Here is a 16,597-nt window from a genome sequence, read left to right as displayed (position 1 = left end):
GCGATCTCGTCTGTACTGACGCCGGGCGATATAGGCTGAACAGAGTTGCGGTGTACTGACTTGCTTATCTCATCTGACTAAAGATTTGTATTACAAGTCTCGCTGGCCCTCTTCTTCCTTCTGCCGCCTGGCCGCATGGAAACCCAGCATCTTGCCTAGCTTCTTATGCCACAGACTTCGAAGCTCCCAATCGCACTCTTCAGCCCAGCACATCCCGTGCAGCCTGTGGGTCAGCCGAGACCTCAGCTTCTATCTTCGCGCTCATGTCTCCTCACTTACATCGGCGGATTCGGCGCCATCAGATCTGTCTTATCTGGCGCTGCCTTGACCCATCTACTGGTCAGACTAATGATAGCTGACAATCTGGCAGTGCTCACGGTCGCCTCAGAGTTGTCCACGGATGAGGGCCATCCTTGCGGAAGTACTTGTTGAGAAGCGCCTAGATGTCAACGTCCACACGGACCGACAGCAGGTGGTATGACTCCGACTAACCTGCTCCATATCTCCCAGAAGACCCGCAAAGTCTCGGACAAGAAGTAACTCCTCAAACTTCTTCCGATCAGGTCTGACCAGTAGGAACCCAGCATCCAGGTAGGTATCGCCCAGCACTGAATTCGTCAAGGACCTAGACGCTGATGCCACCCCGCGCGCCTCGGGCTCGTCCCAGATCCCCTTGAGCGAACGGGTCATCAAGCAGTCCGCATCGGTGTAGAGAACGCGCTCGTACTGAGTCAAGCTCCAGATGTGTAGCTTGTTGTACATGTCCTTGTATCGCTGATCGCCGTGACATCGAGCGTACTGGGGATGGAAGTGATCAGATCGTTCCGAGAGATGATGGCCCCTTCCGACCGTAGCAGCTCTTCGACTTCTAGCGGTACCTGGGGAGTAGTCATGACCACTACGTCCCGTGAAGGATCGCGGGTGTCGTGATCGTACTTGTACCCAAAAAGGAGGACGCGGACGCCGAGGAGGTATTCTTCGTGAGTGACTGAGGGGAGGAAGAGAACATACGCCTCCTTGGATGTGGTGAGTCCAGCTGATTCCGTGGCGTACGAGGGGGCGTATGGAAGGATACTGGATGGTAGGCGGAGCATGGCGGGAGTCAAGCCGGGGTACATCAATCGGAATAGGAGGAGCAAGCCTATACCAGAGAGTATTGCGCTGACAGAATAGCGGAGCACCCGGGCTCGACGCCGGGACACAGGAAAGTTGTCCCCAAGGAACTTCTTGGACTGACCGACATCCCGTTGTTCCTGATACCCTGGCCACTCATACTTGCTGACGTCGATGAGTGAGCGCATGTTCAGGATTTACCAGCGGCAGCAAGAATCGGTCGGCGGTGAGGGAGGCACAAGAGCCCGCTAATACCTCTTCACAGGACAATCCATCAAGACACTGCACACCTGAAAGGAACCATGTCATGGCGGGGTGTCCACCTGGAGCATGGCCGGTGAAGAAAGGAAGGATCGTACTGAGGGTGATACCCAGCTCATCTCACTGCATTTAATGACTCCTTTGATGGATTCCTTGTCTGGGAGCCTGACTACGAATCTGACAGGAGACAATCGCATGTTCTGGGTGCACGTCGCCACTCCAAGCTCCTCTGCAAGTCGGGCAACTTACTCGTGTATGTTACCACAGCGGAGCTATGCCGGCTCGCGCGGGCCGACGCGCTCGCGACGTGCAGCACTTCTGCGGCTGCTATGGGCTGGTGCCTGCGCCGCAGTGGTCTCAAGCGCCCTTGTGTTCTATCTCTTGACAAGCTCGACCACCTTTCTCTTCCCTGCGCCACTCGCTCGCCCTCGTCGACATGATGATGGCTTCACGATCCTGAACTCAACGGGAGTGCGGCATGCCAATCTCGGACGCGCAGCTTACACGGTAGATATGGGGACACACCCTGTGATCGACGAGCTGGGCATACCGCATGACCTCGGACCGGCTCAGGTCTCCAACCCGGCAACCTTGCCTCTTGCCGCTGTCTCAAAATGGCAACTCGTCGGCGCGTTGCGAATCCATCGGATGGTCATGGTCCATGAAGTGTCCGAGCATGATTGGAAGGTCTTCGCATGCGTCACTCCCCTTACCATAACACTGTGTCGCTGACTATGAACAGGATCGGTCTCATTATCAGCGACGAGGGTCAATTCTTTGCAGTCAGCGATGGTATGAAGCTAGGCGTCAGGGGTGCAGGGAAGGTATCTGTCAGAGGCAAAAAAGGGGAGGGGCGAGTCGACGAGACGTTAGGGTATTGGTGACAGGAAGTTGGAGGGGGGTGACACGGTTGCTGACAGCATGCGCTACGTAAACGCCGGTAGCAAGAATGGGAGCTGAACAACGATCCTGAATAACGCTCCTCCTGACTACTGATCTGCTGATCTGATGTGCCGAATCGGTCCGCTCCTCATGCCTCGCCGTATGCGTCATCGATAAATCAAACTCCCACAGATGAACGCGGACAGCGAGCGTCCTGTGTTCATGTAGAAGCATGGCGCTGGATGCTGTGGGCAGGACCCACACATGTTTCTCTTACTGTCCCATATAGGCTTCACGGCCTCGGGGCATCAAGTCCTACGTTCGTGCTCCTCCGCCTGCTGACTTCTCCTGCCGCTCGCGCTTCGCCTCTTGACAGCCCAACATCTTCCCTAATTTCTCGCTCCATAGACCGCTTGATTCCCAGTCCCTATTGTTCATCCGGCATTCCTCGTGGAGTCTATAAGTCAGTACGAGCCACTCGATGCAGGACGTCACACATACAGGGCGATGTCTTGAGTCAGGTATGCCATTTTAGGCGCGTTTTTCGTCCATCTGTATGTGAGCAACAGCCCAGTGAGACGGTAGTAAGGTTTTGGTCGTTCGATCGCTGAATCGGCCCCGCGCGCTCTGAGCATACGTATTACATTCTGCCTCTGTTCAATCTTGGCATGGATGAGGACTGCCCTGGCCTGTTGTATGCAATTCTACGAAGTCTAATGGCCGTCACCAGGTGGTAGAGCCGCGCCCCATCTTCCGGAAAACCTATGACATAGTTAGCAGGGCCCCCTGTTGAGCGCCTCACCCGGGAAAAGAAGGCTCACTTGTGCCGACTGCAAGCGGGGACTCCAACAGCCATGCCGTAGCCATGGAAAGACCGCTCTGGAAGCAAGCCGTTCTGATTCAGCTGCATCTCATCTAAGTCGAAGCTTGCCTTACAGTACGTCGCCGATACGTAGGGAGGTCGTAATCCCGGGAAGCTTCTCGGGCGTGATTCCGTAACGCACGATCAAGTATCGCTGGAGAGCGTTCGCACTGACCTCGGTGAGCTACTATTCTGGCTGGTCCCGGCTGACTGAACTCACAGAGATGTTGGGCCTGCTAGGCGTAGAATTTCGTGGAACCCTGACATTTCCCACTTGCCGCCTCCCATGCGGAGGCGTTTCTCCTTGACTGCGCGTAAAGACCTTCCCAGAGCGTCAAGGAGTATCGGATGACCTCTGGCAGCGTAAAAGGTCCATTGGGACACCTCCCGCCGGCTGGCCTTGTCCTGATGCCGCCAGTCCACATAGTCAAATTCTTGGGCGATAATGAAAGATGGCGGGTCATCTTGTTCTTTGTCCTGATCCTGATCTTCCATCTGCTTCTGCGAGACGCATGCGGGAAGCACATCATCAATGTCGCTCAGTATGTCGTAGGGAAGGCGAGGGACCGGCTGTTCGAAGAACTTCTCGCCCCATTGAGCGACGGGAAGTTCTGCTGCAGTATCCGAATCGGTGTAAAGACCCCCCTCGATTAACACTAGGAGGTACCTGGAGGCCTCAGCGACTGTCATGCCGCAGATCAATAGAAGACATCGCCCCAGCTCACCGCACGAGGTCTCCGCCGATCACTCTATTGTCCGCCTTGATCGCGTCAAATTCCCTCGCCAGACCGGTACCTCTGAACTCCTCCTCAAGCCATCGGTCCCAATCAGGATCGGTGGTGTAGTCGAGCTTCCAGCCGGGGTTCTTGCTAGTCCACGTTCCAAATTCCTCGTGTAGGTCGGCAGGGTATGACTTCATAGTGGTGTGGATCTTGCGAGTTAGAGGACAGGAGCGCACCGGTAGGAAGGAGAGGAAGGCAGCCATCTGGTCCAGAAATGGCTTGAAGAGTGGTCGGTGCTTTATGTCCTTCAAATAAGATGTGCTGGATTTGTAGCCGTGAGGGTCGGCCTGGGTGAGAGGGACGAAGAATTCTTGATACATGTCCATTAGGTCGGTGACGTAGGCGTCGTAGGTAAGATTATGGAGCTCGTAGCCCCATACCTCGTTCATCGCCGCCTCGTCGAGGTCAGTCAGGTATCCGCTAGTACGTTCGAGTACATCACGAGCGGCGGAACGCGTACGGCTGTTGGTGGCGAGAGGAAGCATGAGATCAAGGAGGGAGTGATCGGGCCTCCGGCCGACGGCTTTGTAGTGTTGACCATGATGCCTTGCGATAGCGAGGATATCCGCGTCGTCAAGGATCGGGTACCCCAGATAGGAGGCCGAGGCGATAAGCAGAAGCGCCCCGGCGGCGAGTATGGCCGCTGCCCATCGTGGCTTGCGGCACGCACTGCGGACGATGTTCGGCTGAAAAGGGGGACGGTAAGAAGTCTTGGCGGACATACTAAGTTTGTAGTTCTTTCGCGGGTTGGCGATCAGGCTAACAAGGTTGGATGTAGAAAAGAGGGAGTGCCCACGCCGTTTAAGTAACTCCACGGGTATGTATAAGGGCGTATTCACCTTTGATCTAGCCGCTATGATGCATGCCCCTTTGTCGTCGTCCACAAAGGCCGATCGGTATCGATGAGGGCCGCACATAAAGGAGCCTCCGTTGTTATATCAACACGCAATCGGAACAATGAGGAAGAGGACAGTGGAGGCGATACCTTCGGAACGAAGGGGAAGAAGACAGTGGAGGCTCTACCTTCGGAACAATGAGGAGGAGAACAGTGGAGGCCCTGCCTTTGTTATGACTGCTGGTGTCCCATTCCTTTGTCAGCCTTAAGAAAGAGATGTCTCGTACCAAGGGATCCGGGGCGAATAACCTCAAAGCGAGTTCACGAATAGGAACTGCGTGCGAAATCGGACCTCCAAGTTTGCCTGCATTTCTTGTCCACATCAACCGAAAACAACCTACGGAGCGGGACCTCTCATCAACATGCCTACCGCTATGCGAGCTTCATGGTCAGAGTGGTCAGACTTGCCCTTCAGTAGCTGTGACACAAGCCGCCGCCCAAGTCGACGCCAGATGATCGCCGCTTTCTGCACATTCCTCATCATCGTGAGCGCCTGCATCACCTATATTCTGATCAGCACCTCCAAGTACCCCTCATATATCCCCCAAGCCTTCCCTCAAGCCCACCAATCATCTCATCCCAAAGAGGCGTACGTCCTGTACGACCCGGCGAGTATCCAGTCAGACTATATGGACTACTGCCACCTCCTTACCCTTTTCAGCCTCAAGACTGATACCGAGCTTCGCGACCCGTCCAATCGTGATGTGGTCGTCATGGTGACCAACCAGACCGCCGAGGCCGACATCCAGCAGCTCGAGCGTGCCGGCGCTAAGATCTTCCGTGTTCCGCACAGTCTCCGAAATGTCTTCCCCCATCGAGACTCTTGGCCCGAGACATACCACTACGTATGGGATAAGGTGTGGGCATTCGCATTGACCGAATACGATCGAGTGCTATACATGGACTCGGATATGGTCTTCAATCGACCCATCCACCCGATTTGGGAGAGTCGGAACTCTATGCCGGAGCATAGACTGGCGGCAACGGCTGACTGGCAAGGCGTTTATCAGACGCCGATGCCTGACGGGCCGTACTTCAACTCGGGCTTCATGATGATCCGACCGGATCAGCAGACATTCGAAGAGATCTTGAGGGTGGATCTTTCAGAATCCTCGCTTCAATGGCCGGACCAAGTGAGTTTGTGGATCCCCGAGAAGAACCCGCACTGAACAGTAGGACCTGCTCAACATCTATTTCTCCCGTGATGGACCCCACCCGTGGGTGCCACTAGACCACCTGTAAGCTGAGAATCCAGACCAGACGCGAGGTCAGAGCTGATCAGCAAAAGATTTCACTCGAACATGGCAAAAGAAGAAGATCTCGAAGCAGGGACGAACGTGTGAGTCTTGGTGGGACATGGCTTGTACTGACCCTCCTAGTATTCAAGCCAAAGCGTGGTGGGATATCACCAATGCAGGGGTGCAAAATCTGTGGTTTGAGCGGATGGGCAGGATGAGGGGCTGGCGCATGGCCAAGGAGGCGAGGCGAAAGGCCCAGGTCAGCGATAATCAGTAAATCGCGGTGTACAGTCTATATCCCATAGACGCATACCCTGTCCACTACAATGACTGGGCATACGTATCCGCTCTCACCGCCTTGCGTACGTTACCTTCATCTTGGTCTCGCCGTCGATTTTGAAGTTGTGCAGTATGTCTTTGGCTATAGTCGCCGCAGCTTCGTCCGCGTATTCGACAAACGCGATATCTTTCTTCGCAGGGATGGTACGGATCTCGACCAGTCCAGGATGCCTGCATTGTCAGCATATTGACCGACATGTAGGCTGAAGGAAGGGTACGTACAGCTCAAACACCTCGCGGAGATCGTCTGACGTCGTTCCCTCTGGCAAATTCTGGATGAAGAGAATATTGTTGGGTGGGAGGTATTCGTCAGGCATAGTGACACGAGCCTTCTTAGCGGGTGCCGCAGATGGTGCTGCGGTATCGTCTGCGGAATGAGCGGTATCCACTCAGGGAAATAGGCATAACTCACCGCCTGCTTTGAGCTTTTCCAGTGCTTTGCGGCGGAGAGGATTGTCTCTTCGCTTGCGCTCTGATTGTCAGCGGAGACCATTCTTGAAGCCAAGCAGAACTCACTCTTGTCGGCCAGACGTTCCTTCTTGTGCTCCTCCAATGCCTCCTCGCCCGCAGTACGCTTGACGGTCGCGTCAGATTTTGACTTTGCAAATGTGATCACCTGACTCATCAGCTCTGACTCCGCACAATCACTCGAGTACTTACCATCGCCTTTCCATACAGCGGGAACTCGTTGACCTCCTTCCTCGCCCTATTTGCCAGTTCCCTATCTGGAAAGCTGACAAACGCCTGGCCTCGCATCCTGACATTCCGATGAGCGACGATGGGCAGAACCGGGCGGTATGTCTTGAATAGGTTCTGCAGAGTGTGCTTCATCACTGGGACATCAGCTGTGTTCCCTGGTCCCAAAGACCTCAAGCTTACCATCCACCTGTACCTTCTCATTTAGATTTTGGATGTATAGCGTTTCACAGGCAGATTCCGGTAGAGCGTTGGGATCTGGCTGAGCGGGTGGCTGTGACTCTAAGTCTCCAGTCGGTCCTCCTGAAGTTGGCTGCGCAGAACCGGCGACACCGCTCTCGGCGGTCTTCTCCTCGTCGTCAGTGGAAATGGTCGGCAGGCGAGACGGGCCAGCGATTGTGCCTTCCATGATGGCTTCGCAGGGCTAGTCTAGGGGTATGTCTTCTCGTAGGTGTGCGGCGCAGCTGTGGATACTGAGGAGATAGGTAGAGGAAAGTAACTTGAACTACAGGGCGGGCAAGCGTGCGCGCACAGCCATAGTAAATACTAGGCGAGGTTTTCTCTTATTTCTCCGGTTCGTGCTATGCCGGCACGCCGCATCGATCCGGCCGATAGCGCTTTCGCAACGCTCTGCATATGTACGGGTCATGCTCATGTACTGATAACCTGCATTTCTCTTGGTTCTGGGGCCGTCAAGAGGTCAAGATGCGCACTGGGGTATTCAGATCACCTAATCCTGCGATTCTGCCCATCAAAAGCGGGTCATACATGGAGGAAAATTGTCCTCCGAGCAGCTCGCTGTTGATCGATTTGATCACGGCGCTACGCACGGGACAACGCGATGCGCTGATGAATACTCTGATCGGATCAATGACAGGATGTGCAACTCTCCGCCGCGCCGTAGACGGACCGGAGGACAGGTAGCACTCCGATTTTGGTCCCCTTGTTCCAAGCCCTCCTTTGTGATCTGCGCGCGGCGCCGCGCGCCTTTCTGACTTCCTTTCTTGACACATAGCTGACTCGTCCCTTACTATCTGCTTTGTTCTCCTGCCGCTTTCACGCGGTTAAATCCGTACAGGAAGACAAGCTGACTCCTTTTCTGACATATGTGCTCTGTTCTTGAGCTGCTTTGAAGGTGTAAGTATGTCAAATGCGGTAAGCCGTCTCCTTTGATGACAGACGTGCTTTGTTCTTGAGCTATTCACCAGTTCGATTTCAATCTAAGCCGACGCAGCAAGGGATGCCTCAATCTAATGACTGACAAGACACATACATCCTTCTTATAATATGGAAATCATAGCACGTGACTGGCGTCAAGACTCTGCGTTCTCTGAAAAAGTCGATGATCTCGAAGTCACCCTTCCTCGACACAACCTCCGCATCTTCGGCATGTTCGTCGGTATGCTGTCCTTTTGGACATGTGTGCTTCTCTCTGCCGATTGGATCCTGGACAGCGTATCCTACGATCTCCTTCGACCATCTCTGAGCTTCTTCCCTTCGACTCTCCTCCTCCCTAAACACGAGACGAGCCTGGCAACGTCCAAAGAAGCGTATGTCCTGTCTCTACCTTCCGTGGAGCGAGAGGAGTATCTTCTCGCTCTGCGCGTCCTACTCTATGGCTACAAATACGACCACTATACCCGCGACCCGAGTCGGGACGTTATCGTCATGACGACTCCTCATGTTCCTGTCGAGGTTGAAGACCAACTGCGGGCCGATGGCGCAATCATTTTCCGCCACGACCTCATCCCTTCCATTACGGACCCCTTCGATATCAACAGCGATCACATCTGCAGACATTGCTACAATAAACTCCTCGTCTGGAATATGATTCAATACGAGCGTGTCCTACTCGCCGACTCTGACTTCTTGATGGTGAGGTCACTCGAAGGGATCTGGGATGAGCCGGAATCTCAAGCTGAGACGGGACTGGCTGCTCGTTCCGTACTCCACTCGGATCCGGGGACTGACTATCTTGACTCAAGCTTCGTAATTGCTAGACCCAATCGGACGATGTTCGAGGAGCTTCTCTTGGTTCAAGGCTCCCCGGGTCCAATGCAGGACATTGGGCAGGTGAGTTATATTGCAGTTTGACAAGGTCGACGGTCCATCACTCATCATGTAGTCGCTACTCGATAAGTACTTCCGGAAGGACGGCCCGCATCCCTGGTCCGCACTAGACGAAAAGTGGGTCTATACTCTACGTCTTCTGTCAGGGCCATGCTTACATTCAGATGGATGAAGACCAAGCCTGATGCCGAAGATCTTGCCAAGGGCATCGCCATGTAAGTGCGCCTTCTCGCCGATACTAGTAGTATTCTGCACTGACGCATAGGCTACATGAAAAATGCTGGATGGACAGTGGGGACTGGGCATTGACTAGTCTATGGAGCATGAAAGTAGGGAAGATGTTGGGTCATCAGCTGGCGAGCCGCGAGGGACAGGAGGAGACCGAGGGAGTGAAGACATGAAAGTGGGTCTCTCGGACCCCGAGGCAGTGAAGCGCATGTGAGACCGCGAGGCATAATAAGTGTTCGCGTCTCCGCACATAGCATCTATTTACCCGGAGCGCCGTGCTTATATACATACGAGAGCAAAGTACGCTGCCCGCTTTCCTGTTCCCGGCCGGAAACGGAAATTCGAGAGTCGAATTAGTCAACGAGCGTCGAGAAGGTAGACTCAATATACTCAGCCTACCCCCTACTTTCGGATTTACGTCATTCATTGTACAGTAGTTGGGATCGATCCTCAGTGGGGGTTGCACACATTGTCCTCCTCCACTCTGAGCCACTGTACAGATGCCGTAAAATGACATGATGGCTTTTCCCTTTCTTCCCCGCTTGTGGTGGAGAAGGTGGACAAGGTGTTGCAGCGACGTCTGAGTAATGAGGCTATCGAGAAGGTTGCCCGTCGAGCGCATTTCCTGTTGAGCTCGGACGGATTTCCCGTTGCCGTTTCGAGAATCGAAGATCCTTAGACGGCCTTGGACGGCGGAGAGCCCAAGTCAGGCACAAGATTGCAATCTGACAAGTGTTGCGCCACCCCAAAGTGCTAGTGCAACACCCTAGTGAGTCTACAAACGGAGACGGCAACGGGACGGTAATCCCGTTAGATCGCAACGGGCCGATTGCCCGATAGACGGACACGGCTATTAGCACCAAGCATGGGTACGGATACACCGGATAATACCCCAAAAATACCCGTAACCTTTCAAGAGTACGGATGCGGGTCCGAGATCCGGGGCGACTTCGGGGTAGGTGCGGATACGGGTCTCAGCTAGGGGCAACTGGGTATGGGCGGGTATATACCGGGTATACCCGGCGTACCCGAGGCTCTCACACTGCAAACCTGTCAAGCCAGCGCTTGGATAGCTGGCCCCGGAGACTTGTGAACCACTGTTGCTAGTCATGTAGCACGGGCGACAAGGCCCTGGAACGGGCCGGTGCAACGTCTGAACATCATCAAGGTTTGGACGCTGGCGCTTACGAGATGAGGAATGAGGATCATTGAATTTGCCACCCAGTGGCAAAGTGCCGCCGATGCGCTTGTTGCGCATGGAGAGTGCTGATATGGCTCTGCTAGCTCACGAGGGAGATATAACAGCCGTAAAGATCCGCAGGAGCGCGTCGGAAGGCATACCTGAGGTACACTATCTTGGCCCATGGGTATTGGGTTTTACCCGGTATATACCGGGTATTGGCCAAATTTCGGGTACGGGTACGGGTACGAGACTCCCCTAGAAATGGGGTATGGGTAGGATACGGATACTGCCTTCGGTCCTATCAGGCCGTATCGGGTACGTACCCGAACCCGGAATGCTCGGTGCTAACGGCTATACCGATATGGGGCGAGCATGCTCTCAGTCACTCAGTAGCCAGAGCACATATGTAGTACTCTTGTCCACTGTCTGGCTTGTCTCGCCCAGACAGTTGCAAGTAATGTCCAAACGGCGATTCGCCACCCACTCACATAATGCAACGATAATTAGCTGGTTGATAGGTCTTAATGAGCGCAGACCAGGGGCTTGTGAGCGGTACGGCGATGTCGGCCGTTCAAGTGATCAGACTTGTCAGTAGTCGAGCTGTTCATTGTTCACAATTGTCGCCCCTCCTTAATTGGCCATACAAAGGTGACCCCAAATAACTACAAAGGACCTAGAAAGGGATAGCCCTTGTCATCTAACCTGTCACAGCCTGCTGCTTTGTCTGGGATCGTCCCCTGAGATCCATCTCCTGGTAGGTGGGATCGAGAGGTCATCTTGTGAATGGACGAAGAGGTTGCTTTCATCCTTGAGACCCTGAGAGGACACATCTCACATATTCCGCTCCCTTGTCGACCCTTGCACATCCCGCTCCTTTCGCGATCACCGCCCCCACGGTAATCGGCCTGTTTTAAGGCGTATGCGATGGGCTATTGCTCTTTCGTTATTGTACATCAACGGTTTACCAGCCCCTCTCGCATACATCCATTCGATCGCACTACCCGAAAGACCTAACGCAACATGGTCAAAGCTATTCTGTTCCCGGCAGCCCTCGTAGGGATGCTTGTTCCATCGGTACTGGCGGCGGCGGGGACGATCCGGGTGTCAGCGACAGGGGTAGACAACAAGGCGTGGCTGAACATCTTTGGGGTGGATACCGCTACCTACCTTGACTTCCAAGAGAAGGGCACAGGCGATGAGAAGTTCCTACTCGTCGACGCCAGCCCGGGCAGCGCCATCAAGATCCCCAAAGCCGAGTGGCAAAAAGGACGAGGGGTGTTTAGCTTCCATGAGAAGCAAGCGGGCTCGGCGGGGCTGGAAGTGGTCCGAGAGGTAAGCACATGTCGTACTGCACGAGTGGGTATGCGCGTTGCGGCTGACGCAGACCAGTGTCATCTGGAAGGGGAACTGAAGGACAAGGGTCAGGGAGCCGAATGGCGCTTGACCTTGCGAACCCTTGATGAGTTGAAGAATACTGCGGATGTACTTGGGGACTGTCAGGACGTGACCATCAATGGTGTTACTCTTCGCTGCGACGACAAGCCTCAGAAGCTCAATTGTTTGAAGGCGGTGACAAACTAGCGTAGCACGTTGGTATTTTGAACAGCTATATGTACGTCAGCAGTGAGACAGTAAGCGCGGCGGGCCCGAGGAAGTAGCAGCTGTATGTCTCTGCTGTCAACGGCCCCTGGCAGTCCGCAGTCGTGTCCCCCATACCCATCTGGGCCGGCTCCCCGTGGTATTCCTGGTCCACCCAGACATCTATGTGATGAGCTGACTTGTGCCTCGAGATCTCGACTCCCTTCAGCACGTAGAGCCCGATCCTTTCAGATCGCCCTCCTACGGAGACCTGACCCGCGGCCCTTGGTGAGATTCGGGGCGAATATTGTGGGGATGTATAACGCGGCATACCCGTTCCCGTCTCCTCAGTTCAGCTTACTGTCCATCTGCGGTATACACAGTCAATCAAAGACCGAATTGCCACTGCCTCTCAAGGTCGACCTCAGCCCGCGACCGTTACTCGTATAGACCGAGTACGCTCAAACACCTCGCTAGCCCATCCCTACGTACTCATCCGCACTCCAGTATGATATTTTACGGTCTTGTACCCCTGGTGCTGGCCCTCAGCACTGGAGATGCTCGCGCTGTCGCCGCCGATCTCAGTGTCCAGGCTCGTGATGGCCCCGTCAACAATATCGATATCATGATAGGTCCGGACTTCAAGATCATAAGCGGCGAGACCACTATGGGAAAGGCTGGTACCCACCCTTGGGGCGACAACGTCCTCGTGGAGGGCAGAGTCAGACCGCAAATCACTGTCGGGGGACTTGGGAAGCTCGAAAAGCCTACAGGGAGCTCCGTCGAAGCCCCGATCACACAGCAGGAGTGGAAATTTCTCGGGAGCTCTCAGGTTGGTGGCAAAACAGAGGAGTTTCTAGGCAGTGTGAGCGATTGCGATTCATAGTTAAGATTCGTAAAATCGGGCTAATTTGAGGATAGTGCAGGATCAAGTTATACGACAATGAGAGCGTTGTAGAAATGACTGGCCCGCCGACCTTCATGTTGACCAATCGCACGGTACGATGGAACACGCAGTACATCTCCAAATCGAGGGCGATGTATCTTGTCTGTGCGAGGTGGATCACGAAAGTTGATCTGTCAAGGTGCGTAAGACTTCTTCCGGCCCATGCTATCATTCGCATTGGCCGCGATAGCCGCGATGCTATGATGAACGCTATCGAGAGCAAGCTGACTGCCTCAGGTGGTAAAATGGCGAGTCCGCTGCGCCCACATCAAGGGAGGTTGGAGAGGACCTGTGGAGGAACGGTGTTGTATACAGCTAGAAAGGTCTGGCGAAGGCTGCGAGATGAACCGGTAGAGACTAAAAGCTTTAGAGCAGCGGTCCAGGAGACAAGGTCAATAGGTGCTAAGGGGCAGACTGTTGCTGTCTAAATGATGATGACGGATAGTCGAGTGGCACGAGACCGCCGGCGCTCCGAGCGTCCGCCCCAATGTCGTCTCGACTCTCATTGGCTCGAAGAATTCCTTCGAGTTAAGCGTTGCGACCAGAGATCTGCTGGGATCATGATCGGTATGAATAGTCTACTAACAGATGGGCCTGGTCATACATGTAGAATACTATCGGAAGCATGCGACATACAACATGGGTATACTAAACCCATGCCTAAACTCTCCTCAGTACACTAATCTCCTGCGCCTCTGCTGTCATCCTCGTCTGATCAGCCTTGGCCTCCTGCCAGCCCAACATACGACCATACCACGTCCACCAGATGTTTCCGACCTCAAACGGTGTGTCCTTGCTCCAGCCTTTTTCTTGTAATCTGGCGTGACGATCAGCCTCGAATAGGAGGGGATAAGAGTAGACAGGACTTACGTGTATGCCCCTCCCGCTATATCCTTAGCTGTGGGGTGTAGCGCTTGGAAGCTATTCATCAGTACTGCGATAACGAGATCCGATCACAGCGGGGACACTCACTGCCGATTCAGCGGCTCCCACGGTTTATCGCCATGCCGACTGTAATACTTGTTCAGTAGATTCTACAGTATCAGTATGAGAATCTTTGCCGCAGTCCATGAACACTCACCTGATCTGGATAGAAGACATCATCCAATTCCACCTTCTTGAGCTCCTCAAAGACCGCCCTATCCGGGCGGACCATCATGAACCCCGAATTGAAGTAGGTCCCGTCCAGCTGCGCTCCGAGGTCCGCTGTAGCCGCCAACCCCGACTTGGGCCACGCATGCGGGTCTATCCACACATCCGCCAACGGGCGCGTAAAGATCATGTCCGCGTCCATGAATAGCACCCTGTCGTACTGTACCAGGTCCCAAACCCAGATTTTGTTGAAGGTGTACTTGTACCGTGGAAACGTATGAGATACGTCCGGAAAGAGTCCGTCAATGAGGTATGGGATGGGATGGATTTTGGCGCCTGCGGCCTGTAGCTCGGCGATATCTTCTGAGGATGTCATATTGGATGTGAGTACGACCACGTCGCGTCCCGCTGGGTCTTTGAATAGGGGATCAGTTGTCAGTGCGAAGATCATGACGAGCGCTGAGCGGAGATACCATTGTTCCATGCTTGAGGTGGGAAGGAAGAGCACGTAGGCGTCTTTTGACCCCGTTTGAACAGGGGTGATATCGCTGGATGGGGGGTCTGCATGTGGAGTAGTCGATGTGAGCAGGATGAACAGCGCCAAGCTGGCAGACATAAGAATGATGGCGACTGCACGTGTTCTGCGGTGCGACCAGATCGCTTTCCAGATTGAGGTACGGATGGACGGGACACTCAGCTGTTGACCGCTAGTCAGGGGCAGCACGGCGCGGAACATCTTGCGTCGTGTACGGTGTAAGTGAAGTAGGTGATATGGTCAGCTCTCACGCGCGTTATGTAGGCTGGCAGTGCCCTAGGAGAGCGAGACAAGGCTCTGTGGACTTTGTGCTGTGTAACCAAAGCCCACAATGCAGCTAGACACCACCAAAGGAGCGACAAAAAGGAGAAAGGGGGTACATCGATGAAAGGAGTTTTGACATTAGCGGAGAGCCATGTGTGTGCCAGGTGAAAGAGAGCGGAAAGGCCAGGATAGGCATCGGACCTCGGGCCGAACACAGGCTAGACCAAAGCGCTTCGGTATCAGTAAGTGGTAAGGACGGCGGATCGAGTCCTCTTGATGGACTGGTAGATGAGCATCGTGAGCAGTCAGTCTCATTCCAGGCCATCGATACTACCTTTGAACTGGCCCACACCTAGATGTCAACAATCCCCTCTATGACTGGTAGATCCACAAGCTCCGCTCCGTGCCCACCATATCCCCCACTTCCAGCTTTGGTGCGCCAATATCTCTCCTCCTCTCCGTTTCCTTATACACCTCTATCCTGCCCTCTCCTTTGTACATATCCTGCACCGGCCCCGACTGCTTTGATCCTACTTCGAGTACCAGCTTGGGTATCTCCTTTGGCCGATCAGCGAGGAGGAAGTCGGCGTATACTGATCGGATGCGACGATAGAAGGAGTAGCCATCGTCATTGTCTGCTGTAGTCGAATCGTTCGTAGCCTTCGGATCAGTATGAACCGCATGGTAAACCTGAATGGGTGGGACCATCAACTTACCGAAGCGCCCTTCAGCTTTCCTTGTAGCGCAAACTTCCCCTCATGCCATTTCCCCTCTACCGTCTTCAGATCCTCCGAGCTGACATACGGTGGATTGCTCACAACCATATCGAACCCCCCTAACCTCTCCCTCAGCGCCTCCACATCCGCATCCTCAAACAAATCCAGCTTGTCAAAGCTCGCCACATCCGCCAGATTATTCCGCTCCGCGTTCTCCCGCGCTACTGCGAGTGCACGATCATCCACGTCTACGCCAATGACGTGGATCCGCCCTTTGCCTTGCGAGGCGAGGAGGAGGGGGATGCAGCCGCTTCCGGAGCAAATGTCCAGGATGCGGATAGGTCGATGTGATGCGGGAAGGGAAGATAGGATGGAGGAGGCGAGGAGGAGGACCCATTGTTCTGTTTCGACGCGAGGGATATAGACCGGGGGCCGGACGACGAGGGTCAGGTCTCCGAAGGGGTGTAGGTCTACGCGTCAGCGCGTCAGCTTTAGGTCGAGGTGAAGAGGGAGGGGCTCACTGGTGATGTACGCAAGGGGCTTGCCGCCGATGTACTCGTTGACTGCGCCTTCTACAGCCTCGTCGGATGAGTAGCGCCCAGACTCGAGAATCAGCCTAAGAGCGAGCTCGGCATCGCTTTCTTCGCCCGTGGATGATGTTCGAGGAGGGACATTTGAGCTTGACGAGGCTGCCTGATACGCCGACAGCTTCTCCAGCAGGTTGTTTCGGAGCGGTGAGCTCATCGCAGTGCCTGTGGCTGGCATGATGAGGTGGATGAAAGTAGAAGCAAGATAGACGGGTTGAGTGATACAGCGAAGCCAGTTCCAACGTTCCAGCTCGGACAACGTGACGTCATCCGAGGAATGCGGAGCTGCCAACGATCGATAACATCGTTGCCAAGCAGCGTACAGCTAGC

General features: G+C 54.4%; 9 protein-coding genes across 9 annotated transcripts; 3 read left to right on the top strand and 6 right to left on the bottom strand.

The window, feature by feature from the left end:
* Positions 1–90: 90 nt before the first annotated feature.
* MKK02DRAFT_37521 (uncharacterized protein) lies at positions 91–1,094 on the bottom strand (the record flags this gene model as incomplete). The annotated part of the gene is made up of 5 exons (XM_053089684.1): positions 91–223; positions 280–333; positions 378–439; positions 493–608; positions 800–1,094. The coding sequence occupies 5 exons, from the start codon at positions 1,092–1,094 to the stop codon at positions 91–93; spliced, it is 660 nt and encodes a 219-aa protein (XP_052944419.1).
* Positions 1,095–3,188: 2,094 nt separating this feature from the next.
* Positions 3,189–4,385, bottom strand: MKK02DRAFT_16298 (uncharacterized protein; the record flags this gene model as incomplete). The annotated part of the gene is made up of 3 exons (XM_053085610.1): positions 3,189–3,288; positions 3,339–3,785; positions 3,844–4,385. 3 exons carry the CDS (start codon positions 4,383–4,385, stop codon positions 3,189–3,191), a joined length of 1,089 nt encoding a protein of 362 aa, XP_052944418.1.
* An 862-nt stretch (positions 4,386–5,247) lies between these two features.
* On the top strand, positions 5,248–6,310 carry MKK02DRAFT_37519 (nucleotide-diphospho-sugar transferase; the record flags this gene model as incomplete). The annotated part of the gene is made up of 4 exons (XM_053089683.1): positions 5,248–5,928; positions 5,972–6,033; positions 6,084–6,134; positions 6,175–6,310. The coding sequence occupies 4 exons, from the start codon at positions 5,248–5,250 to the stop codon at positions 6,308–6,310; spliced, it is 930 nt and encodes a 309-aa protein (XP_052944417.1).
* Positions 6,311–6,383: 73 nt separating this feature from the next.
* On the bottom strand, positions 6,384–7,477 carry MKK02DRAFT_16290 (putative RNA binding protein; the record flags this gene model as incomplete). Its single annotated transcript, XM_053085608.1, has 6 exons — positions 6,384–6,543; positions 6,595–6,739; positions 6,785–6,844; positions 6,889–6,988; positions 7,033–7,205; positions 7,252–7,477. The coding sequence occupies 6 exons, from the start codon at positions 7,475–7,477 to the stop codon at positions 6,384–6,386; spliced, it is 864 nt and encodes a 287-aa protein (XP_052944416.1).
* Positions 7,478–8,604: 1,127 nt separating this feature from the next.
* On the top strand, positions 8,605–9,497 carry MKK02DRAFT_10046 (nucleotide-diphospho-sugar transferase; the record flags this gene model as incomplete). Its single annotated transcript, XM_053085497.1, has 3 exons — positions 8,605–9,141; positions 9,194–9,255; positions 9,404–9,497. Coding segments are annotated over 3 exons (693 nt in total), but the record flags the coding sequence as incomplete, so codon positions are not given.
* Positions 9,498–10,219: 722 nt separating this feature from the next.
* Positions 10,220–10,624, bottom strand: MKK02DRAFT_27812 (uncharacterized protein; the record flags this gene model as incomplete). The annotated part of the gene is made up of 1 exon (XM_053087406.1): positions 10,220–10,624. The coding sequence occupies one exon, from the start codon at positions 10,622–10,624 to the stop codon at positions 10,220–10,222; it is 405 nt and encodes a 134-aa protein (XP_052944414.1).
* Positions 10,625–11,569: 945 nt separating this feature from the next.
* On the top strand, positions 11,570–13,637 carry MKK02DRAFT_27811 (uncharacterized protein; the record flags this gene model as incomplete). The annotated part of the gene is made up of 6 exons (XM_053087405.1): positions 11,570–11,881; positions 11,969–12,118; positions 12,357–12,415; positions 12,545–12,992; positions 13,049–13,472; positions 13,519–13,637. The coding sequence occupies 6 exons, from the start codon at positions 11,570–11,572 to the stop codon at positions 13,635–13,637; spliced, it is 1,512 nt and encodes a 503-aa protein (XP_052944413.1).
* A 96-nt stretch (positions 13,638–13,733) lies between these two features.
* MKK02DRAFT_37515 (nucleotide-diphospho-sugar transferase) lies at positions 13,734–14,901 on the bottom strand (the record flags this gene model as incomplete). Its single annotated transcript, XM_053089682.1, has 6 exons — positions 13,734–13,768; positions 13,820–13,890; positions 13,944–13,994; positions 14,046–14,107; positions 14,155–14,795; positions 14,844–14,901. 6 exons carry the CDS (start codon positions 14,899–14,901, stop codon positions 13,734–13,736), a joined length of 918 nt encoding a protein of 305 aa, XP_052944412.1.
* Positions 14,902–15,336: 435 nt separating this feature from the next.
* On the bottom strand, positions 15,337–16,445 carry MKK02DRAFT_37514 (S-adenosyl-L-methionine-dependent methyltransferase; the record flags this gene model as incomplete). The annotated part of the gene is made up of 3 exons (XM_053089681.1): positions 15,337–15,624; positions 15,681–16,150; positions 16,202–16,445. 3 exons carry the CDS (start codon positions 16,443–16,445, stop codon positions 15,337–15,339), a joined length of 1,002 nt encoding a protein of 333 aa, XP_052944411.1.
* Positions 16,446–16,597: the final 152 nt, after the last annotated feature.

Source organism: Dioszegia hungarica (genome assembly GCF_025882075.1).
Source record: "Dioszegia hungarica strain PDD-24b-2 chromosome Unknown MKK02contig_11, whole genome shotgun sequence".
In the NCBI taxonomy this organism is placed as follows: Eukaryota; Fungi; Basidiomycota; class Tremellomycetes; order Tremellales; family Bulleribasidiaceae; genus Dioszegia; species Dioszegia hungarica.
This window is presented reverse-complemented; position numbering and strand designations above follow the sequence as displayed.